The 24,827-nt window shown below is 39.3% G+C and overlaps 2 protein-coding genes across 3 annotated transcripts; one reads left to right on the plus strand and one right to left on the minus strand.

The window, feature by feature from the left end:
* Positions 1–6: 6 nt before the first annotated feature.
* tmprss13a (transmembrane serine protease 13a) lies at positions 7–13,966 on the minus strand. Its single transcript, XM_022196133.2, has 13 exons — positions 12,803–13,966; positions 7,548–7,722; positions 7,319–7,426; positions 6,515–6,688; positions 5,078–5,204; positions 4,513–4,608; positions 4,381–4,424; positions 3,522–3,684; positions 2,665–2,837; positions 1,863–1,961; positions 1,091–1,233; positions 844–996; positions 7–745 (listed from the first exon to the last, which is right to left on the minus strand). The coding sequence occupies exons 1-13, from the start codon at positions 12,818–12,820 to the stop codon at positions 737–739; spliced, it is 1,482 nt and encodes a 493-aa protein (XP_022051825.2). The 5' UTR covers positions 12,821–13,966; the 3' UTR covers positions 7–736.
* On the plus strand, positions 4,449–23,427 carry il10ra (interleukin 10 receptor, alpha). 2 transcript variants are annotated; one of them, XM_051958079.1, is made up of 8 exons: positions 4,449–4,646; positions 19,055–19,236; positions 19,853–19,976; positions 20,191–20,363; positions 20,462–20,607; positions 20,768–20,939; positions 21,320–21,438; positions 21,674–23,427. In XM_051958079.1, exons 2-8 carry the CDS (start codon positions 19,146–19,148, stop codon positions 22,601–22,603), a joined length of 1,755 nt encoding a protein of 584 aa, XP_051814039.1. In that variant the 5' UTR covers positions 4,449–4,646; positions 19,055–19,145; the 3' UTR covers positions 22,604–23,427. The 2 variants fall into 2 exon arrangements, with proteins under 2 accessions (XP_051814039.1, XP_022051823.2); XM_022196131.2 differs by lacking the exon at positions 4,449–4,646 and having other exon boundaries at positions 18,467–19,236.
* Positions 23,428–24,827: the final 1,400 nt, after the last annotated feature.

Raw genomic sequence — 24,827 nt, forward strand, 5'->3', positions numbered from 1 at the left:
CCACAATAAGAGATGTTCTTTGATCTTTATTTTATTATAATCCTCAGTGATCCCACAGAAAATACATAAATATGAAACAGAGAAAACTCACAATGACATATATTGCAAGAAAAACAATTTCTGAATTCACAGTGTGAGTCCAAGGGAAGGTTTAGGTTCACAGAGTCCCAGCTCAGTATGGAGTCACGTTGCTTTCTTTCTTCACAAAGTGAATGCATAAAGTGTCTTTTTTTCCTTCATTTTAATATAGTAAACAATGGTCAACATTGAAAAAAAAAAAACGAGACGTGTCTCTTGATGAAAAAAACACAACTCTATAATCATTATTTTTTAAGGCATCAAACCGTGTAGAGATCATGGTTGACATTTTTCATTGGCACAGAACAGATGCAGTGAGAGACAGCTCAACTGCTTTTAAAGCCCGCTTAACAGAAAGGTAAACCTGAATATGTTGCCAGTGTACTGTATAACTGAGACACCATGTGATAGTAAATAAAATCAAGAATGCAAGACTTAAGTCAGTGCATTGATTAGTTTGTTTCAGTATCAGGTTCTGGGACTGTGAAACATACCATGTGACACAGGATGAATACACATGCAGGAACAGTGATTGTGCTCAACTTGTGCATTTTGTCATGCTATAAATCCGCTCATCTCGCTCATATGGCTTCATAGTGTGTAGTTCATTGGGGAAAGGGGAGAAGTAGACCAGGCAACCAGTGGACATCACAACCTCTCATGGACGCTGCAGGAGGCACAGGGGGCGTTAACATGGTGACAACACAGCATCTCATTAGCTAACAATGTCTTGTTAGGCTATGCATGCATTCTAGGCATTCTTACCTGCATGTTGCTATAGATCCAGGGCAGAACACTGGTGACTTTGGTGTAAACACCAGGCTTGTTTCTCTCACCACAGCCGGCTCCCCAGCTGGTGATCCCCACCAGAAACCAACGGCTGTCTTCCTGACACACCAGAGGTCCGCCACTGTCGCCCTGAGAAAACATTGTTTGTCCTTAGTTTTGTGTTTTTAAAGGTGACTGGCTGTTCAGTGTGATTCCTGTAAAACTATGGATGTGGTCTGCTCACCTGACAGGAGTCTTTGCCTCCCTCCAGGATCCCAGCACAGATCATGTTCCTGGTCACTGCGCCTCCATACACTCTTGGGCTGTTACACACTTGGCTGTCAATGATGTTGACAGACACTTCCATCAGATCATTGGAGACGGTAGCTTTTTTGGAAAGAACAAAAAAGCAGTCATTGGTTCACAATTACTCTCATAGAATGAGATAACATGTCAAAATATTACTTGAATAAGCTACATGTTGAACTTGATATTCAGTCGTACTGCCATTTCAACAGCTTATCCATGTTCTTTATTTCTTCCCTTTTTGGTCTCATTCTCAATAATCTCTGTGAATCTTATATTCTCTGCTGTTTGAGATGTGTCATTCTGCATCTGCCTATCAATCAGTACTAGTACTATCACTCTTATTCACTTTATGTTACAGAAACTAGACCATAGTATGTCTCTAATGGCTCCTCCATCTTCCTTTATGGAGTCTGAACTTTCTAAAAACTTTATTTAAACTATATATTCAGGAATACTTGAATCGTTAGCAGTAGTTTTATTACAGTACTCTGGGTCAATCACAATTAGTCATCCATAGGACAAAACCTAAAGCCCTCAAACAAAAAAAGAGCACTAGAAAATCAGCATGGACATAAACATTAAAGAAATAAGTGCAGATGTACATAAAGAACATATTATGTGTTTGTTAGCTCCAGTGATGGTAAAGAATACACCTGTGTTATTTGTTATATTTCCATTGTGCTCAGGGGCTCCATATTGCAGCTTACCTGAACCTGGCACAGTGGTACCAAAACCTGAGGTCCAGCAGCTGGTTCCATGGCGAAATCGCTGGTTAAAAGCTGGCAAACAGGCTGGCTGAACTTTATCTGGGTGACACAAAAAACAATGTATTTAACTATTGCAAACACGTCAGATCAGCAGCTTTGTGAGTCCAAAAGGATCGTAGTGGAGACAGATGCACACACACACACACTGGGCTGGGCAAATCAGATTACCAGATGGTGGACTCAGCACAGACTTTAAAAGCTCAGACTCAACACAAAGAGAAAAACATTTCCATGGCAGTCGCTGCCCTGTGTGTGTATATAACCTTATACATTATCATTAAGAGCTACCATTACAAGTAACTCTTAATGGTAATGTAAAACATTATTGATCTCCACTCGGCTGTTATTTTCTGCAGCTGCAGAGAGCAGACATTTTTAAGGTTGTAGAAATTTAATGATTTGTTCAAGGATTTTTCAACTGTAGAGTGAATATTTGTTGTCACAGTGTTCTTAAACCCAGGTCAGCTGACAGAAGGACTGCCTTTCAAGCTATTCACTCACCCACCTGACAGCACTACATACTGCGTCTGAATACATACTGCCTCCCAGCATTAACGACTTTTGTTGCATCATCAAGGCAAGCACATTGAAACTGTTTCCTGACTCTCTGCTTTAGCATGGAGGTTTACTTTCCACCAAGGCATTTAGAAATGTGTCTGAGGATTAAAGGCTGACCACAGCCACTGGTTTGAAAGCCTGACAAATATAAACAGAGTTTTAATAAATCAAAGATGTGACTGACCAGTAAATTGAACAGCAGATGTTAATTTGAGCAGAGCAACATCTTGGTCATTAGTTCTGTTGTTGTAGTTTTCGCTGAGTATGATCTTCTCCACCAGGTAAGGCTGAGGTAGTTCGTTCAGAGACACTGCTCCACCATACACCTTCCAGTTCTTAGCAGAGAGGTATGCAGGGCTGCTTCCAGTACACAGAGAGACATTGTTCAGAGAAAAGCAATTGACTCATGATGATTTAGCATTGGCACTTACAATCTACACCGATCAGGCATAGCATTATGACCACCCACCTAATATTGTGTTAGTCTCTTTATGCTGCTAAAACCTGAGCAGTTTTTTCCATGTGTTGGGGTGTATTGTCCTGCTGAGGGTGACAACTGGCATCAAGGACTGCTGTTGTCATGTAGGGGTTTGGGGGGTTGCTTGACCTGCAATGCTTTGGAGGGTGGTACATGTCAAACATCACATGAATGTCAGGACTCAAGGTTTCCCAGCAGAACGTTGCATTGTAAGAAGATGATCGATGTTCTGGGGTCATCAGATGATCGATCAGCTGTCAGTGGTCATAATGTTGTGGCTGATCAGTGTAAATTCAGCACTGGGGCTCAGATGATGTATTGGTTCATGATTGTGCAGCTGAGAAATATAATTTCTTATTCTGAAACCTTCCCTTGTTTATATTTTTGGGATTTAGCCATTTCATTTAACATTCAGAAGTTTGGGGCAAGAGTAGGACTAGAGAGTAAAGTGGGGAGTACAAGCGAGAAAAGTCTGATAAAGAAAGTTTATAGAGGTAGAGAGCAAAACAAAAATATTCAAGTTTAAAAAAAAGAGATGTTTAAGCACTGTCTGCGTCAGTCACCCTGGGAAACAGTGGGCAGCGGTGACCACAAAATCAGAAGAGATCAGGACTCCTCCGCAGATATGGGATCCTCTGAACTGGAGCGATAGCTGCCAAGGCCACTGGCCAGTCTTAGCTACGCTGCCTCCAATGATCCGGTCTGTGGACTGCTGCCGACCACAATCTGGGAATGACAAACAGTGCACGGTACTGTATAGTATTAAAAAAAAAAACTACAAAAAGTTCTTTATGCAGGGTGATTGAGCAAAACTTATTTTGTGAGTTTAATGAAACAAGAGTGACAGAATGATTATATTGTGTTCTTACTTTACAAAACTGTATTCCACATCAGGGATTCTCTATTATTTGAATTTTTGATTAACAACATTAATTGTATCTTGTGCTTGTTTTATTTGATCATTGCTTATTGCATTAAACTTTGCTTACTTCATTTCAAGTGGTTTGCCAGTAGGCATGACAGCAAAAGACCGACTGAGTCAATTGAAATGGTGTGCGGTGTGTTCTGGTGTAATATGCCTTGACTAGCTTGCAGGCTACTCTTCATCTTTACCATATCGTGATAAGAAATATCTCTCATTTTTAAATTGTGATCATAGCCTAACTCTTGTGTAGAGATAGGTTCTCTAAATTGAATTCAGAATTATGATTTAAAGAAGACAGCTGATTTCAGAACATTTCAGGAAGACAAACACACCACAGTAATTGTGATATTGAATCAAACACTCGTGTTGATCTTATGGTGGCAAATGGCTGTAAGTGCAATTGCAGTTACTGTGTGTGAGAGACAAACTAAGAGAGAGAGAGAGAGAAAACAAGCATGTGTGACACATGACTGTGGGAACAGATGGAGGCTCCTTACCAACACACTGCAGGGAGACAGTCTCCTTGTTTGGACAGGAAGTACTGCCATGAAAAGAAAACATGTCAGTAAAGATGACGGTATGCAGTTAGCCATTATTAATTGATATATTTCACTTGATTAGATATATACCTGACTTCTACCTGGCCCTGGATAGAGGAAGACGATCCACTGGTCAGTGTTAAACCAGTAGACTCCTGGGACTGAATTGCTTTGGTGGCATAGGAGCTGCAGATAGAAAGAAGCAGTTCAGAAAGCTGAAGAAGGTAAACATGCTCATACAGAGACAACTTTGTCACATCAATGCCTGATTGGGTCTGGAAACTCATTCTGCTTCTGTCACACTGAGACACTTCAGTGATGCCTGTGGAGAATCAATTCAACCCTAAATGCACAGCAGCAGGTGAGAAGAAATTAGATGGAACTCAGTGGGTAAATTACAGGTTGGAGGTAGAAATGCACATGTTCAGTAGCTGCTTGTTGAAAATGTGTTTGGAAAAATGACTAGATCAATAACTCTTTCAAGAATCCTCTGCTAGATTTAAGACATGGTGGGGGTGGTGTGAAATATTTTGACCATGCAACGCTAATACGAACTGGGTTTCAGCATTATACACTACCCTAAAATAATTTTATGTTAAGCACACTTTTAATCATCTTTGACAAAATGAAGTGAGTTGAAGAGGTGATTCTTTACCCTTTGAATCCTAGCTGAGTGCAGACCTGGTTGGCTGAGCTCTGAGTCCAGTTTCTGTAACAGACTGGTAGGAAACGACCATCTTTAGCCGTCCTGACCTGCAGACTGTTGTCCAGACCAAACCGCACTGGGGAAGACATGGAGAGAGAGACGGAAAAGAAGACTACAACTTCATATACTTATTAGGTTTAGCCTAACGGGACTGAATGGGAGTTTTTAGCTTGTGTCCTGCTGGTTTTATGAAGAAAATTATTACTCGGTGAGATCTTTAGTCAGTCTTCTAATCAGATTACATAGTGCCACAGCCGTGCATAAATAAAATCATTGTTAATACAACTGAAGCTAATTGTATCAGCCTTCCATATTCCCATTCTCAAACATATGCAAGAGAATTCAAAATCTTCTTGTGTCTTGTGTGTATTTCATTTAGAGGGCATTCTTTTGGGTGTCAACACCTTCACAGGATCAGTCTAGTCTAGTCAATGTGAGTCAGTGTGACTCCAACAGTTGAGTCTGTTCCATTCAGTCAGACGTGGGTTAGTTAGTTAAAGGTTTAGCAGAGAAGCTAATCTCTGTTTTATGCTTTCACTCGCTTCTTTAGCTTTAGCTTCTCACCCTGAGGTCAACAGAAAACAGATCTTTGAATTATCTTTACTTTTTTCTGAACGTGTGTGTACGTGTTAGAGGGAGAATCTTTGTGGTAGACGTTTGGTCTGCAGCCACACCTAGACAGATCACACATGGATTGAGGTGATACAATGCCTTCAGTAGCTCTGGTGAGTAAATATTTCCTTCCTTAAACAAATGTCAGATTACTTGTGCAGTTTCTAAAAATCCATTTGTCATAAGCAGTTCAGATGCTTAAAAATTCTGTTGTGTTGAACTCATATTACCGAGTTTTTGACTAATACAGCAGTATGATGTGTTTTTAAGGAGCTAGCTGATGTCTCAATTTGTATTTCTGTGTAAAATAGGATTAATTTGCACCATGCTCTTCCATTATTTTATGCGTCACAATATAAAAACATGTGGTACAATTACTATGGGGTGGGAAGGTGGGGTTCGAGAACATACAGTACCTTGCTAGCAGTGCTCATGTAAACTGCTTACTTTTGAAGAAATCTAATGGCAGAGACGAATTGCTGGACTTTAATGGTATTGTGGTTGTTTTCCAAAATCACTTGGTGTCAATTCTGCATTGTTATAATTATTACTATTATTGCTCTTTCTTGCTCCATCTATAACCTCTGTCAGACTGTTGAAGGAAATAAATATTGCATCTGTAATATATCAATGAGTAACTGTCCAGTACGCCCTTATGCACATTGGTGTATTATAATTGCGTGTGTGAGTGTGTGTGTGTGTGTGTGTGTGTGTGTGTGTGTGTGTGTGTGTGTGTGTGTGTGTGTGTGCGCGCGCGCGCATATGCCAACTCACCACAGTTTGCTTCATCAGTGCCCAGTTGGCAGTCTCTTATTCCATCACATTGCACAGTAGTGTTGGGGCAGGTGTCAAACTCTTCGAATGGCTCGAATGGCTCACTGTCGCTGTCAGTATTATCATAACCGTGATAGAAGGTCACTGTTGAGCCCGAATTCGTGCCATATCGAACTGTGGTCGAGGCAGAGTAGGCAGCAATGAGCGTGGATAAGTAGAGGTACAGTGCGTTAATATTGTCTTAATTAACCAAAAAAATATTCTAGAAATGAGTAAGAGCAGCAAGATGCAGCTTAAATGAAAACATCACCTCTTTATCCTGCACTTGATGAATTACGGCAAATATTTCAGTTCTTTTTAATTCATTCGGCTTGTACATTTCAAGGTGATCCAAGTTTCAGAAATATGTCTAAAAGAATGCATATACAGTAGTCCAAGCTGGGGAAAAGCTAAATGAAAATATTCTTTAAAAACTTACTTAAGTACTTACTGTAACTTACTGTGAAAGCTGCCACAGCTTATCAGAAAGAGAAAAAAAACACTCAATATCTAATAATCTTTTTAAAATTGTTGTCAGAACCTGTCAGCTAAGATGTTGCTGTTGTTGGTGGCTTATTACTGATACATAAGTTTAAAAAAATCTGCAAAAAAAAAAAATCTGTTGTAATCAACACCACAGGGGCACAAGAAAAAATGTGACAAACATATACTCTGCATGTAGTTACAAGAGTCCTGAATAAATTAGAAAAGTACATGAATATTAATGACATTGTTCAGTGATCTGTATGAATAAACAAAGTATACCTCCGAGCCAGATGGCTAGAGCCAGCAGAGCCAGCACCAGTAAGGCTACTCCTGCCCAGCTGTACCACTGTGCATTACCCTGGCAGCATCTCTTTCTCCTACTCCGGGCTGTGAAAACACACAACAAACAGAATGACACATTAACGATCCTCAAAGCAAATATGACTTTGCTTTGCTCGTGCACCTACTTTCACTATATTCTCCTGGACATTCGGCAGTTGTCACTTACTTGCGTTGGGCTGTGTGACTTGGGGAACAACCACGGGTGGTGGATGCTGGGGGATGAACTTCGGCTGGGTGGGGGGCTTCAAGCTTGGGTCTGAGCCATACACTACCTCTTCATAAGGCTTGAGAGGGGGCTGGGCATGCACAGCAACAGAGTAGTAAGGAGGAGGGGGTGTGTTCTGAAAGAAAAAGATGAATGAGTTATTGTAATACAATGGGATTTTTAGGATTTTTCCATTATTATGTCATTTATCCTCAGAAACAAGATGACCAACCGTTATGTAATAGGTTTATTAATAACACAATATGAACAGTCGATAGAAAGACAAATCACTCCCATGTTTGTAGTTCCAGGACTGAACATGCAACCCATTGTCCTCCATGCAATCTTAACATTATTATCAAGTGTGTGTTTGAGTCCACACCAAGGTAACAGCCTCATACGCACAAAGACATGAGTGACGTATCCTGGCAACCATGTCTAAAAGATTAGGTTTCACTGTGTTATCTTTGCTGCTCTTTTTTTATTTATTGATATTTCCCTGTAGCCAGATCAGACAAAGAACTTTATCAGTGTTTGGATTTTTGGGACAGGTGACAGAGAGGAGGCAGGCAGATAAAACTAAGGTTTGAATAAGAAGGGTTGGCACCAGCACTCTCACCTAATTGGCTAAAACAGAATGACTAATGTTAAGCAAACTATTAGTTATACTCAGACTCTCGTAATGGGAAAGAAATGGCATCCGTCCTTGTTTCTACCACACCTTACAAGTTTATTTCCCATTGTTTCATTCTTCAAAAATAACTTCACTTCCTGCTTCCCTGAATATGGTTGAAGTTTAATTACTGAAAAGTAATATGTCGTAATGGAAAATAATTGCAAAGCATTCATGCATTTAGTTGTTTTGACTGAACACATTTTCATCTATGTAGAAGTTAAAATTCAGAAATTTACTTGCATATGTTTCGGTTCTGCAAATTATCAATCAGGCTGTAACAGACAGCTCTAAAAGCTTTTCCATATGCTATTAGCATCAAATCATTTAATTATTTTCTGTAAACATGGATAGCAACTGAGGAGGATGCAGATGTTGCACAAATGTATCCCCCACTCTCCACATTAAAATCTGCAAAAAATAAATAAAAATAGAAACTGTCTTGCAAAGGTGTCAAACCAGCTGTGATGCCCATCAACATGCTGCCATTCCAACTCATGAAAACTCATGAGTCATCCTTATGTAAACACACTGGGGAAAAAAGTATTTAGAGGACAATTTATGAGTATTTTTACAGAATTATTATTAGTTTTGTTACATTACAGATAAGTAGTGAAATTACAACAACAACAACAACAAAAAAGGGTCATTTTCATGTTGACTGCAAACCAAACAAAGGAACTAAAAGCTGGCCAAGTTTGAGAATGATATTTACAAGAAAAATCTGTATTTTCATACATGGTTATTATTATTAAAAATGACTGTGATATTACTCTATTTGGACTGTATTTAAATCTGTAAAAAATATTGGGTTTTTTTTGTTTTTTTACAGATGTTTGCTGTTATCCAGCCATCCATTATCTAGACACTTCTTAATCCTCATTAGGGTGGCAGGGGGGGTGGAGTCTATCACCGCTGACTCATGGTGACAACAGGGGACACCCTGGACAGGTCACCAGTCTATCACATGGCTAAATATACAGACAAACAATCACACTCACATTCACACCTACGGACAATTTAGAGTAATCAATTAACCTGCTATTATGTAAAAGAAAAATAACGTAAATGTCAAAAGGCCTGAAAATAGTAAATATTTTTGGGAAACTGCTTTTTTTTCTGTTAAACTACAGGTAATATCTAGTAGAGAAAAAAATATATAAAATATACATGTTGAATGTAAATAATAATAAATAAAGAAAAACACTGTATATGTGATCTTTTACAATGTGTGGCCGCAAACATACACTGTTTTGCTGCACTTAAATCACCTAAAAATATTGATATTTTACAGACATTTGCCAGATTTTCATTGTGAAATGTTTTTAGTGTACATGAGTAATCCGTACTCATAAGTCAGACCACACCTGTTTTCAAACTTCAGTTTGATCTCAGCTACGCACCCTTAAACTTTGGCATGATTGTGACACTATTGCACTGACAAAAGCTGTCCACACAGAACCAGACATATAAAGACCTGTCAAACTCCTCCAAAGTTCCGCTACAGTAGACCTCTCTATGACCACATTTTGCCATGATGACACACACATACATAGAGTCACAAGGTAAAAACGATACTATTTAAACTATCCATCCGTTATCTATACACCACTTAATCTTGATGAGGGTGGCGGGGAGGCTGGAGCCCATCCCAGGTGACTTAAGGCGAAGGCAGAGGGCACCCTGGACAGTTTGCCAGTCTATAACAGGGCTACACCATATAGAGACCAACAAGCACACACATTCACACCTACGCACAGTTTAAAATCCTAGTTAAACTACTGTGGGTGAGAAAACACACAGACATGCATCCACAGGTCAAGTTACACTGATTAAACACAGATTCAGACTCAGCTGAAATAAAAGGGCCACTGAAACTGTCATCAAAACAGAGCTATGAAATACTGCATTGTTGTTGTAGTTGGTTTATGATATGTAAATAAATAAAATATCCTAGACAAGGTGTGTTGTTAGAATGTGAGCCAGACAACTAGCTAAAGTTCCTTGCTAAGCAGTGATATTTGAATTAATTTCATTAGATAGTAATGTCACAAGTAGCTAGCAAGTTAAATGTGATTAAAGCTGTGTTTTGGGGTGCAGAACAGTCTGTCGGCATATTTTGTTTACATGTTTTCAACGTCCCTTTTTGCAAATGTTTGCTTTTCTAAGTGTATTTATGACCTCAGAAAACACATGAAAACATGTTTTTAGGATATGAAAGCATGTTATAAGCACTAATAATAGGACAAGCTGATGAATTTCATTTTGTTATCATGTGAGTCAACATTGTGTACTGAAATTTCATATAATTTACATATTATTGACCTAAGGGAAATGGTGAAATGCAGGAAGTAAAGCACGATTTGGTATTATTCAACGGAAAATTACTCACTTGCCTTTCCCAGAAACTCCCATATTTGAAAAGGCTGCCTCTGACTGTAATGTTATATGTATTATAAAAATAGAATTTTGCAATCTTGAATGACATCTGATCTGAAATATTTGAGGTGGCATATGTGTGTAGACTGCTTTTGTTACCTTTGGACAGATGCCCCCTTTTCTTGTCATTGTACTAAGCCAGGTTACAGGGTATCAGAGATTATATTTGACCCACAAACATGAGAGTAGGATCATTCATCTTGTCTAGCTCTTGGCGAAAAAGCAAATAAGCACATCTCCCCAAGTTCCCAAACAGTTTCTTTAAGTAACAATGAGCTTTGTGTGCAGTTGTTACAGGTGCTTGTTTTAGTGCTGTGTCACGGCATGTGGAATTGCAACTTTGGGATCGGAAACTTCACAAATCTGGAATGTTAGGTGAACAAACTTGTTTGAACGCAGTCACCTGTTCTCAGTCTCACCTATGCAGCCACAGAAAATGATACAAGGAAGGGAAAAGTTTGTGAAAAGTCATCTACTATCTCTTCTGATAGTCTTGCAAATCTAATCTGTAAAACCAGAAAACAGAAAGAGGTTACATATGGAGTAGATACTGTTCTGGTTATTCAGGAGGAAGTTTAGTCTGTGATCAGATTTTGTTATGGGCATCAGGCATTACAAAGAAGAAATTCCATTGTTCCAACACTAAACAATTTTAATGTGGTTACAAAGATTCAGAAATGCAGTTAATGTCTGCGTCTGTTACTGTTTTTCGCTACAAATTAATCCTGATGAGTTGACGTTTACAAGTACCGGTACTCCATGTGCAGCCAAAAGTTTAGATTTAATTCCCAACAGTCAATGACCATGGTCTCTCCATAACTGCTCTGAACGTTCTTCTTTCTTTACTGTGGTCACACCTTCATAAACGGGGCTGGAAAAAAAATTCCTTGGTCAAAAAATCTAAAGCATTTAACTGTCAAGGTAGCACTGTGAAAGCTGCTCGTGGACTCACTAATAAAGACGTTACGTAAGGTGTTGCGGACTCATCAAGTTTCAAAACTCGCCTATAGGCAGCATACACCCCTACTTAATTGAAGTCAGATGGCTGCTCAGAACAAGGTGGACGTGTAGCTTCATTATATTTCCCAGGTGAGCACAATGATCATATTGCACAGCTTGCCTGTTGGCCATTATCAAGGAAAAATACTAGAAAAATCTAAAGATTAGGGTTTCACATGATACTCAAAATGCCAACTTCCACTCAGACAATAAGACTGCAATATAAAGTTACATAAATAAATGATATGAAATGGGAAACTGAAGTCTCCCTTTATGTTCATTATCATAATATTCTTCCAAACACACCAACTCTGAACACAGACTCAGTCCACTGAAAACTGGAAGTTCAACCAAATATCGTTATCAAATCCAATGTATTCAGTAAAAACATCAAGTGTATGTGAGTGTATGTGTACATCAAGTATATGGTCTATGTGACCCAAAATTATGAATTTGTCGCAAATATTACAAATTCTTTCCAACATACCAAACCTCCTATCAATAGCGCCTCGATTTGGATAAGAAAGCAGAAGAGGCTGGATAATTTTTTACATGTATGTGTTTAAATAGGTGCTTTAGTTACTAACAGACAGAAGCAACAGTTGGTGTTCAATACAGAAAATCCTCCTACTTCTTAGAAATAAGTAAACAAATGAAAAGCTGACTTATATGGAAAACGAAATGTCACAAAGCCGGAAAGACGACCTTTCGTAACTCATACAAAGAAGAAGTTTTTGATATGTGAAGAGTCAAAAGAAGAGTTTCAAGAAAAGATAGAAACTAATACAGAAACACTTAGCAATACTGGCCGCCCATCGAGGATATTGAAAAGAATCAGTTGTTTTGTCGGCCTGTAGTTTCTGCACTGAGCTGGATTGTTCTAACTTCTGGATTCTACAAATTTTCACAACCACCACAACACACTGAAACCCAAACAGACCAGAAAAACAAATTTCATTCAGAGTGACAGGTGAGTATCGATGAAGCAGGAAGTTTTACTGTGGTTTAAAGGAAGGTTTAAAAAAAAAAGCCAAGAGACACACTGCAGCGAGAATAGGGAATTTCTGTTAGAATAAAGAGAAGAATAAAAAAAAAAAGAACCTACCGGGTCATAATTTGCCATTGGACTCTGAGCAGCAAATAGCGGAATGTGGAGGTGATGGTGGGTGGGTGGAGTTTCTTTGCATCCAGATGTACTTAGTCACGGAGCATTGGATAGAACATGGTGGCACCACATTAAACACTTCTATCCTCCTCTCACCGTTCTTTTACTCACCTGTCTAATCGACTATTTCTTTGTCACTGACCTTCCAAGCAGCAACAGCCAGGTTTACCTTCCCCCTTCCTTCCTAACACCTCCCACCTCCAGCCTCCATCAGCCTCTCAGTCCTTCATTCTTCTCTTCACAGTAATGGGTGTGCACCAGTGCACTAGTTTCCCCACCGGCCAAACCGGTATTGTAGCAGCCAGACACTTTCAGAGCTTGTTTCACAGTGTGAAGCTCCATTATGGCTCGAATGACACCAGCTGAGCTATCGGGGTCCCTGAACCAAAATGGCCTCCTCTCTACAGTGAACGACAGGAACTCTTATTTTAAAAAATGGTTTTATGATTTTAAGAAAGAATCACATCTTCCATAACACACTATGCTCTTAGGCAGTATCAGGAAAATCCACCAAATCCCAGAAATATAGGCAACTATTAACACATGGGAAATTTTGCTAAATTTGTTCACTCTCACATGTGAATGGAATATTTCAGGCTCCTACCCAAGATTTTTTCTCCTTCAAAGACACATTTGTGTAACTTTTGGAGCCACTCTCCACATACCACCTTAGTGTTCACATTTACATTCACTTTCGGCATGCATGAAAGTGAATGTAAATTTAGTTCCTCTTACAGCCCAACGTGGTTTTCCAGTTTTTCTTTTCCCTTTTTGCTCTCTCTTGAGATTACAACAACAATCCCTTGTGTTTCTATCTGTTCCCTGCCCATTAGTATAATGCCCAAATGATCAGCATTTATCTGAGTCTGGGAATCCCACAGTCTTCTTCTTTTGTATTGTTTCTTATTTGTATCACACGTGACTTAGCTTAGCTCAGAGTTTTTGCATCTTTGACTTTTGTCATGTTTTTCTCATCTGTATCACCTTGTAACAGGTCTGTTGCTGTGTCTCTGTTGATGTGTTTCTAAACACCTGCTCATGGTTGCTTGTGGTCCAAAACACATACCACATCCTGAAACCGCACTGTCCCAGATTTGAACCTGACTGAAGAGACTGAAATACCGACTCGTACTGCAAGACCTAATGTTTGTGTCAGAATTTTTGGGCCTGTCTAAATGTGATCATTACCAAGAGACTGAATAATACACTGAGTTTAGGAGAAGTATCATGAGGTGTTCAGTGCACATCTAGCACCTCGTAGCACCACTAGAGGGTGATGTTATATATATTGTGTTTCTACATACTCTGAGCTACACGGAACAGCTCATACACAAAGTGAGTTGAGAGAAAAGTCCCTCCTGTGAACAACAGCAGATGATGTCTGACATTTTAAACAGACCTCCCACAGATTTACTCAGCAGTTCTCTGTCCAGACAGAAACCAAACTCAATGTGGTTGAGTTTGCACGAAGCCTGTTTGCATTTACCAGGAACTAAAACTAAAAAAGTCACATGAGAGGAGGTGAGAAACTAACGGTTAAGTATTGGACTGTATTTAAAAGAAGAGTGCTTTCTTAGAATTGAGATCCTTTTTTTTTAAATTGACGTTGACTAAATGACAGGAGTTCAATGGTAAACAAATTAAAACAGACAAGAAAACTCTTGTTGACATTCCATCTAAAGCCAAACAGATAAGGTTCCCTCTTAAAATAAATCCATTTTCTGATGCACTTTTCTTCAGTGTAAAAGTTCAGCCACTGAGCAGTGTGCAACGTGTAGCCTATCACCTTACTGAAGCAGTTTCACTGAAGCTAATTACCACCTGGAGAGTTTTGTCCTTTCTTGATTACATTTCCCATGAATGTATTTAATTATTAAACAAGGTCATGAGAAAGACCTGGAGGCTGGAGCTGAATGTAAACAGATGAAACAAGTTAGGCAGCTTGGTCAGCCCAAGAATAACCATCCCATTACTTAAAGGGTATATATGCTATAATTCTATTTTCTTATCCCAGATTTATGTAAGAACAGCATCCAGGAGCAGAAAGGTGCCATGACATGTAATGTGCACCCAAACAGACATTAAAGGGGAACTTTGTTTTCAAATCTCGTTCCGAAATCGCGCGATAGCTCGCGGCAAAACCGGTGTTTTGGTGTGAGCTACCGTGCGATTTCGGAACGAGATTTGCTTTCTAGTGCCCCGAGATTTGGATACATACCACAACAAATAGCAATCGCCAAGTAATGTGGAGGTTTTCGTTCACTTCTCATCTCTATTATATTGTGGGACACTCGTTGAGACTATCCCAGCCGGTCAGTGTGGGAAAAAAAGCACGTTAGGGCGGACTTTGACGCGGAGGGGCGAGTTGCCCCATACTTTTCGCTAGCTGAGCTGTTAAGCTGCCTGCCTGGCTAAATACTGGAGCTATGTCGAAAATTTATTTCTCCATCACTCACATGTATGAAATAACATATGAAAATAGACCCCAGGTTGAAAAAAACGAAGTTGCCCGTTAAATAACAGTGCACTTTAGAATGCTTTTCAACAAATGACTGTTAGTTCCTGACAAGTGACACAAGTTTTATTTTATCTGTCAACTACTTCCAGCTAAATACAAAATAAGAACCCCATGTCTGCCTCATCCACCCACATTAACTATTATATCATGCATTTTCTTGTGAAATCTGAGAAAAACAGATAACTGTCAACTTGTTATTCTGGTGACGTGAAGAAGATAAAGTTCAAACATGAGTGTGCCTTTTGATGTGGTTTGCTGTGATCATAGATAAAGAAAAATCTTTTAGTTGATAAGTTTGGAAAGGTCATGACTCCCTTACATTCTAACATACATTTAAGACATTTTATAAGACACGACACAAAACAGGAAATCATTAAATGTCATAATCTGCATGTCATTAACACACTGTAGCAACAAAATACATAGAGTTTAATGAAGTCCTATTTTGTGGCCCATATAAACTCACGATTTAGATGTATCATCAAATGATTGCTCACATTTTATGTCTTTCATTCATATTAGTTTGTCTCATTAATGCTGAAAAATAAACATATTTATCCAAGTTCAATTCAATTCAATTCAATTTAATTTTATTTATATAGCGTCAATTACAGTTAAATCGTCTCAAGACACTTTACAGAACCCATATGCCTGACCCCCAAAGCAAGCCCAAAGGTGACAGTGGCAAGGAAAACACCCTTTTAACGGGGAAAAAACCTCGAGCAGAACCCGGCTCTATATAGGGGGACCCATCTGCCTGCTGGCCGGGCGGGTTGAGAGAGACAGAGGAGGGCAAGGGGGAGGGATGGGAGAAGAGGGAGGGGTGGGAAAGCAAGGAAAATACAACACACATTTGGATACATGTATGACAGGATATGTGACACAGACAAAGTATAAGCTAACATTGAAAACTGACTCATAGTTTACTCTTATGATGTACGGCTCTGACATTAAACATACTCCATATATAGCTAGCAGTAAAATTCAAACAGTATGTAAGTTAGGATAACAAGTATAGTGAAGGCGATGCAGAGTTGACGGGTGGAAAAAGGGGAGTTGGAAGCAGAGGGCTGGAGGAAGGTCAGCGGCAGCATCCCACAGTGGACATGATGGAGACTGGACCAGTTGGTGGAACATCGACCGCAGATCTGAAGCATCCAGCTCTGGGACCAGGGACACTCGGAGAAATAGCACAGGGGGAAACAGAGTGAATGTACTGCAATAACGGTATACATATTAAATGTAAAGGTAGATAGAGAAGGGCTCAGTGCGTCAAGAAAAGTCCCCCAGCAGCCTATAGGCCTATAGCAGCATGACTAGGGGCAGAACGAAGGGACGTCCAAGAAGGAGTCAGCTGTGCAATGAAGACACAAGCCGAGCCCCTGTGGGTCACCCAGTCAGCCCCAACTATAAGATTTGTCAAAAAGGAACGTGTTAAGCCTGGTCTTAAAAATAGAGAGGGCATCTGCCTCCCGAACCCAAACTGGGAGCAGGTTCCACAGGAGAGGCGCCTGATAACTGAAGGCTCTGCCTCCCATTCTGCTTTTAGAAATTCTAGGAACAACAAGTAAGCCTGCAGCTTGAGAGCGAAGAGTTCTACTAGGATAATAAAGTAATATCAGATCTTTAAGATATGATGGAGATTGGTTATTAAGAGCTTTATATGTCAGAAGAAGGATTTTAAATTCTATTCTGGATTTAACAGGAAGCCAGTGAAGAGAAGCAAGTATAGGGGAAATGTGATCTCTTTTGCTAACTCCTGTCAGTACTCTCGCAGCAGCATTTTGGATCAAATGTAGATGTTTAAGAGCTATTTGGACAACCCGATAATAAGGAATTGCAATAGTCAAGCCTGGAAGTAACAAAAGCATGAACTAATTTTTCTGCATCACTCTGAGACAGAATGTTCCTGATTTTTACAATATTACGCAGGTGAAAAAAGGAAGTCCTACAGACTTGCTTTATGTGTGAGTTAAAGGACATGTCCTGGTCAAAAATAACTCCAAGATTCCTCACAGTAGTACTGGAGGCCAATGTGATGCCATCCAGAGTAACTATTTGCTTTGAAAGCGAGTTTCTAAGATGTTTGGGGCCAAATACAATGACTTCAATTTTGTCTGAATTTAGCAGTAGGAAGTTAAAAGTCATCCAGGTTTTAATGTCCTTAAGACAATCTTGCAGTCTAGCTAACTGATCAGTTTCAACTGGCTTCATAGATAAATACAATTGTGTGTCATCTGCATAACAGTGGAAGTTAATGCAATGCTTCCTAATAATATTGCCTAAAGGAAGCATGTATAATGTGGAAAGTATCGGTCCTAAGACAGAACCCTGAGGAACTCCATGATTAACTTTCGTATGCTCAGAAGAGTTATTGTTGACATGCACAAACTGGAACCTATCTGATAAGTAGGATTTAAACCAGTCCAGTGCTGTCCCTTTAATGCCAATTGAATGTTCTAGACGCTGTAATAAAATGTTGTGGTCGATTGTGTCAAACGCTGCACTAAGATCCAACAAAACAAGTATAGAGACTAGTCCGTTATCTGATGCTATGAGAAGGTCATTAGTAACTTTCACTAGAGCTGTTTCTGTGCTATGATGCACTCTGAAGCCTGACTGAAACATTTCAAACAAATTATTCCTTTGTAAGTGTTCACATAATTGATTTGCAACTGTTCTTTCCAGAATTTTAGAGAGAAATGGTAGGTTGGATATTGGTCTATAGTTAGCTAACACATCTGGATCTAAAGTGGGCTTTTTAAGCAAAGGTTTGATGACAGCAACCTTAAAAGCCTGTGGTACATAGCCTGTTACAAGAGAGAGATTAATCAGATCTAACATTGAAGAATTAATTAAAGGTAAAATCTCCTTGAAGAGTCTAGTTGGGATAGGATCTAAAAGACATGTTGATGGTTTGGATGTAGAAACTGTTGAAATTAGTTCAGAGAGACATATAGGAGTGAAGAATAAGTGATTGCTATAATGACTATGTATTTTTAGTTGTCTCACTTCTGCCATTGCTCTTTGCAAAATGCAGCTGCAGTGCAGTCAGCCACAACTGAGGGTTTACAGACAATCACAGGAAAAGGTAGATACGTACAGTGTAGTCAGAAAGGCGGCAAACACACAAACTTGTTGTTTTTGTATATTTTTCATTATGGAAACTATTTTTAAAAATCAGATATGAAAAGCAACAAAATGTCTATTTTCTGTAACAACTGGCTGCTTTTTAAAATAAATGTGAACAGGGAATTTCTGCAAGCTTCCCTTTTCATGTCTCTCAGCCACATAGAGTCTAACAGTGCTGGTTTGGTTTCTCAGTAGCAGTTTACTGTATACTGTGAAGCTTCTCAGAGTGTGGAAAGGGGAAAAGAAAAATCAAAAGAGGAAGGAAAATATCTGAGAGGAGAGAGAGCGAGGCAGAGAGAGAGATGAAACTCGGAGCAGCGTCACTGGCGTGGTCACAGCAGGAAACGCATCATGTGAGAGGGAGGGGAGCTGAGAGAGAGAGGAAGGTTTTTGAGGAGAACTAAGTAAATAAAGTCATATGCGATTTACAGGCTGCTTCTTTTTATTCCTTCCGCAGATGAACAAACACCACCATGTCAGCCAGAGAACAACTGCCTCCCCACTGATGATACTTACCAACACTTTAATGTAATTCTGTACAGCTACTCGGAGCTGATGTGGAGGGAAGATGTTTCTACACTGATATTTGGAATACTGGATTTTGATGAAGACCTCTGTGTGGATTTTCACTGAATGATGATATCCATCCAGACACCAGAAATGGCTTTTAAAAGGGAAACGTCAGTTCTTTTCTTCCTAATTATCAGCATAAACTGTGTGTCAGGTAATTAACAACTTTTCTGTTATGCTTTATCTTTAAACTGTTAAAGGTGTTTATGTTTAAATTAGGCAAATATGTTTTAGCTTGTTCTGAACAGTATTTTGTAATCTGTCATAACGAAAGTGTTCATTGTCCATTTTGTCAAATACTACAGGTCATACAGAAACTGTGGGGAGTAGTTATCTTTTATGATAAAATCACTTTTTCTGACTTATTTTAGCAATATGGTTTCCATCATAAAAGTATGATGAGGAAAAAAGCTTCTGGAGCATTTATTGTAATTTGTTCTCTTCCACTTTCAAAAATGAATCCTGCAGCCACAGTGGAAATGGGTAAAGCACTGTTCCCTCTACAAAAAAAACCCACAGTGTCACAGAGATCCTAGAAGTGATTTGCAATATTGCCATCTCTTTTCATCAACCAGACTTCCTTTTCTTCACCACATTCTTTGCAAATTATCTAAAGATAGCTTTTTTAGTATGAGCATGATTTTACATTACAATTTGAATTCCAAACTGCTCAAATGTTTCCTCTTAGAAACATAAATTGTGCTTTATATCCAAAGAAACAAAATGTAATACTGGATGTACACTAACGTAACTCCTCTGTTTTATTTCAGTGCTCAGAGTGGACATCCCTAATCCTAAACTGATGGTGAATATTTCAGATGGGGAAGTAATAGCACGTTGGAACCATCCTGAGGGCGCCCCTTCAAACTCCAAGTATAATGTAGAAATGAAAAAGTAAGTTTAGTTCACAAATATCAATATTAACGTTTTAACTCCGGAGTTACAACGTCCTGTTCACCAACTTCCAGTCTCTAATTTTTTTTCTAATTTTAACCATTTTGAAGTGAGAGTTGGTAAATCTTGATTTTTAATAAAAATGTAAGATTTTATTAAATTTTGTGTTGTTCAACTTTTTTCATTTTCTGACCAGTGTGTATTCTCTCCTCAGGCACGGTGGTGAATATTACATGGTAAACACCTGCACGGGGATCACAGGAACCTTCTGTGACCTGACGAGTCTTATACATGACTATCGTGCTGGCTACACAGTCAGAGTTCAGCTGGTTGGAGGAGATGACATGTCATGGACCCACAACAAATTTGTCCCAAATGACAGTGAATGTAAATGTCAGCTTGATTATTCAGTATAACCTGGTTAAAAGATTACCTCGGTAAGTTAAAGAATAGTCACATGTTTTCTTTTCTATCTCTGTTAACAGATGAAGTGCTGCCTCCCTCATTCACTTTGAAGGCTACTTCCAGCTCTCTAACAGTTTATGTTCATGAAAAACCCATTCTGAAAAAACTCTATCTATATTGGGTCACCTACACCATTTACCTGGAGGAAAAAGGGGAACACAGTAAGGTAAGAATCAGGCTTTATCGCACGATATGTAAAATAATTCACCACAACACCCAAACTAAAGCATAAAACAACAGGCTAGGATTTATTTCATCACTCTTTTTAATAAACAGACTACAGATAAATGTAGTTAATCTCTGTTTTTTCTATTTTTACCCCACAGAATACCACAGCATACATGAAAGATGACTTTGGAGGACAAGGTCAGAGGACAAAAGTTTTCTCTTCTCTCCACTGGGGGAAGGAATACTGTGTCAGCATTAAGTTCGAGGGTGCTGGAGCTGTCAGACCCAGCAGAGTGTCTGAGAAACGATGTCTGCTGCTACCAGAGCAAGGTAAGCAAATCATAAGTGCAATGATGCACAGGCAAGAAATATCAGCACTGCGCAACAATCAGAGAAATTTGAGACAGGCTCTTGACATAAATTATTGTTTTTAACCAGTTGTTGCAGAAAAGCATACCACACAACTCCTAAATGTTGAATACATAACATATAAAACATAGCAAGGCTTTTTTTATTTAGTTTTTGTCTTCCCAATCTTGGTGTTAATGAAACAAAGTTAGTAATTTCATATTTTACTTATAGGAATGAGTTTTGAACTTGGATTTATTGGATTATCATACAAGTTTAGCTGTATAATTGTGGGAAAATTCTTTCTTCTTCAAAGAAATTCTTATATCTATTGTATTATTTTGTGTTTGTACTCTTTACAGAGTGGTTCATAATGGCTGTGTCATCACTGTCTGTTATGGGTGTGTTGGTTGCCGTTGCTATTATGTCAGCCATCCTCCTGTGTTATCTGAAACGTCCAGAGAAAACACCAGTTGCATTGGTAAGTATCTTAAATTTAAAAAATAAAAAATAAAATAAATAAAGGAAAAGCTGCAGTTATGCAAACTTGTGCTGTGAACTACATAGAAACCTGAGTCAAAAAATGTCAAAAAACAAATAAATGACAAAAGGGAGGTTAAAAAGTGGCTGGTTATATCATATTCTATTTCCTGGCAGAATATAGTTAATAAGTCTTGAATAATTGTGCTTATTCATCTTCTCTTGACTCGTCCTAGAAATCCCCTCTAAGCGGCTGGCGTCCACTCTCAGTTGGAGAAGGAACTATGGAGGTTGTCACAGACAAAGGATGGTTCCTGTCCAGTTATAGAACAGAGCTGAAAAACTTTGTCAAAACCCCAGCGGAGGATGTTACAGTAATGGAGGACAGTGAGGAGGAAGACAGGAGGACCAGCATGGACAGTGGGGTCAGCACTGAGACTAATTCTGCTACAGACAATGGCGGAAAAACCCCCACGAGACAAGAGGACAGTGGCTGTGGAAGCATGGGAGGACCAGAGAGCTCCAGCAGCAGTCAGACAGACTACCCCCTGCAGGACGACCCAACTGATACTGATTCGGTTCGGAAAAGGGAGGACAGCGGGGTGGGAATGGGCTGCCGGCTTCACTCTTCCTCCATGAACCTCGATGGACAGGACAGTGGGCCTCTAAAAGAATCTGTTCCTGGGGGTAGTTATCGCAGCCAGATCACCTCAGCTGTTCAAATCCACATCTGCGATGAAGAGGACACATTTAAACAGATACTTCCAGAATCAGTTTTGGCCGAAGTGGTCACAGGATACAGAGCTGGGCCTCAGTCATGTATCTGTTCAGGAGCAGGTCAGTGCACTTGGTGCCATAAACAAATTCACAATGAATCCGAGGTTATCAAACAATACAGAGCTTTGTGCATCCAAAACAGACTGCTGGGAAGCAAATGTAGCTTGGAAGACTCTTACAACGGAGAGGTTACATTTGCAGGCTATGCTAAAAAGGCACAAATTGACACTGTCATGATAGATGACTTGGACACAAAGTTTCTACACATAGGGGAGACTTTTCCCCTTCTTACATCTCTCTCACCGCTGTCAACAATCAACAGTGGACAGGATTTTAATATGAACAATGTTTCTCTCTCCCTTTGTGATGTACAGCTGACAACTGACTGATCTTCAGGGGAATGTAACACTATTTATTGAGTACTTATACTGACACAGCCTGTCTGTGCTGTTGGAAAAATACATTCCTCTGTCTTATATGACTCAGTTATTGCACTAGTATGGAGTGAAATGTTCCAGTAAGGAAAAAGGGGAGAAACTCTGAGGAGAAAACAAAGCAAGAAGCAGGCTGTTGTTGACCATGGGAAGGAAACAGAGGTTAGACCGTGACTGTCGGTTGGAGCCTTAGAAGCTCGTCGTGACAGAGAACATACCGCCTCATAGGCCTCATTTAAGCCTGTTTCACTGGGTGTATTTACAACTGACTGAAATGCCGGAAGTGAAACTGGTGTGGGGAGCACTGAGGAGAAACAGTTTGACAGTTACGTGCTTTTGGACATTTCACGATTTCTCCTCCGCCAACTACGACACCTGACATCAATTACCCACTCTTAGAGTTTCTGTTAAGTTTTTTTCCCCCCTTGTCAATATTTAAATGCAAAGAAATGTAAATTACTCACCGTCAGTTTCTCATTTATCAGCAGTATTTTCAGACCATATCTTAGCATATCGTCATTCCACAAGGAAGTGATGGCGAAAGGTAAAATTAATAAGCAAACATTTCATTACTCATTTTTATTATTGTACAGGGCACTTGATTTCTGATTCTTTGTTATGTTTTCTGACACAGAGTGACTTTCATTTCACAACAGCCTAAACTGCATACCTGTGTTTTGCTACTTACCTGTTAAAATTATTTATTAGATGTTGTGTGGAGAAGGAAATCTGTTTATTTATTGTGTACTGGAGTAAATTTATGTGACTTTGCTCTTTTACATATGCCTATTTGGACTTTTTGGACACATATAAAAAGACCAAACCAGGAAACAAATGGCATGTCATTGATTTTAGAAACCATATCTATGAGCAAGCCCGAGGAAAACCCTGAATAAGCAAACGATACCTACTGAAAAATAAACATTACATGTCACGTAGCTGTACTTAGGATCCCCAAATGCAAATTATGTACGGGAACTAGGACGATTGGTTTGAAGTTTCTCAACAAGGAAACAAACACATCCTCTGTCAAGCTTCCACTCAGTTTAAAAAAAGTCCGGTTTCACACTGATAGTAAATAGAACAAACACCATGAGTGGGGCTGAAATTTCAGATGTCACATACACTGGTAGGAAATTCTGTGACCCATTTCGCTGTGTATATGGCATGAAGTAGAGGGGAAGTGAGACTAATTTAGGCTAATCTGAAAGGTTAAAAAAAATCCCTTCAAGTTGCAAAGCATTTTTTGCAGCACGTGTCTACTGATGATCACTGTACGTAGAACATAGCTTGTCTTTTTGTGGTTAGCTTTGAACCACTATATGCACGACTCACTCGACTTATCAGGAGTCTCTCGATTACCAAACACCCACCTCCTGTTCTCTGTGCAGTTTTGATGCATCATGTCACCTACATCCTCCCATCAATGCTACCAGTACTTCCATGCTGGAACAATACAGACATAATTTCAGGTAAATCAAGACACTCAGTGTTCCTAGAATTTAATTCTTGTTCCTCTATAAAGTAGATAGATAGATAGATAGATAGATAGATAGATAGATAGATAGATAGATAGATAGATAGATAGATAGATACATACATACATACATACATACATACATACATACATAGATGCATACATAGATGCATACATAGATACATAGATCAGAGCTCCAAGATCTCCAGATCTCCCTTCAAATTTGTGATTATTCACCAAATGAGCAAAGAAGCTGGACCATTTGGAGCACCTGAAGGTCTAGGGCCCCGGGGGTAGCTGCCCACTTGCCTGAGAATTAAACCTTGACATTGTGACAAGCTGTTTTTTTCTGCTCATGTTGGATTTACACTTCTTTGTCCAGTGGTTATGCTGGACTATGCTGTCATAGGCCATGTAAGGGTCACAGAAACTGTGAATGACTGCTGTGTTTTCTGCTGCCGATAGAGTCTAAATAAACATGATGTGTAATGAGAAAAGTTTCCGTTTTCATCTCTTATTTTTTTAGCTGTTTAAATATAGTGGCGCCACTTCTCCTGCAAGCCATCAACAACCAACACTTTCAATCACAATGAATGGAACAGTGTAGATACAGAATAGTCCCACATTGAGTATTAAGACATGAAACATAAAAGTGACGATGGGGAATATTGTTACAATCCATTTACCGATCAGTCAATCAAT

Source organism: Acanthochromis polyacanthus, chromosome 13, assembly GCF_021347895.1.
Source record: "Acanthochromis polyacanthus isolate Apoly-LR-REF ecotype Palm Island chromosome 13, KAUST_Apoly_ChrSc, whole genome shotgun sequence".
NCBI lineage: Eukaryota > Metazoa > Chordata > Actinopteri > Pomacentridae > Acanthochromis > Acanthochromis polyacanthus.

What these genes read in the sequence shown, in the direction of transcription:
- tmprss13a (XM_022196133.2), bottom strand. An exon ending in AGTCACACAGCCCAACGCAA is followed by an intron (nt 7,427 to 7,547) that starts GTAAGTGACAAC and finishes GTGTTTTCACAG; the next exon opens with CCCGGAGTAGGAGAAAGAGA. An exon ending in TACCACTGTGCCAGGTTCAG is followed by an intron (nt 1,234 to 1,862) that starts GTAAGCTGCAAT and finishes TTTCCAAAAAAG; the next exon opens with CTACCGTCTCCAATGATCTG.
- il10ra (XM_051958079.1), top strand. Translation starts at nt 19,146, where the DNA reads ATGATGATATCCATCCAGACACCAGAAATGGCTTTTAAAAGGGAAACG. An exon ending in TCTGCTGCTACCAGAGCAAG is followed by an intron (nt 20,940 to 21,319) that starts GTAAGCAAATCA and finishes TACTCTTTACAG; the next exon opens with AGTGGTTCATAATGGCTGTG. An exon ending in AGAAAACACCAGTTGCATTG is followed by an intron (nt 21,439 to 21,673) that starts GTAAGTATCTTA and finishes GACTCGTCCTAG; the next exon opens with AAATCCCCTCTAAGCGGCTG.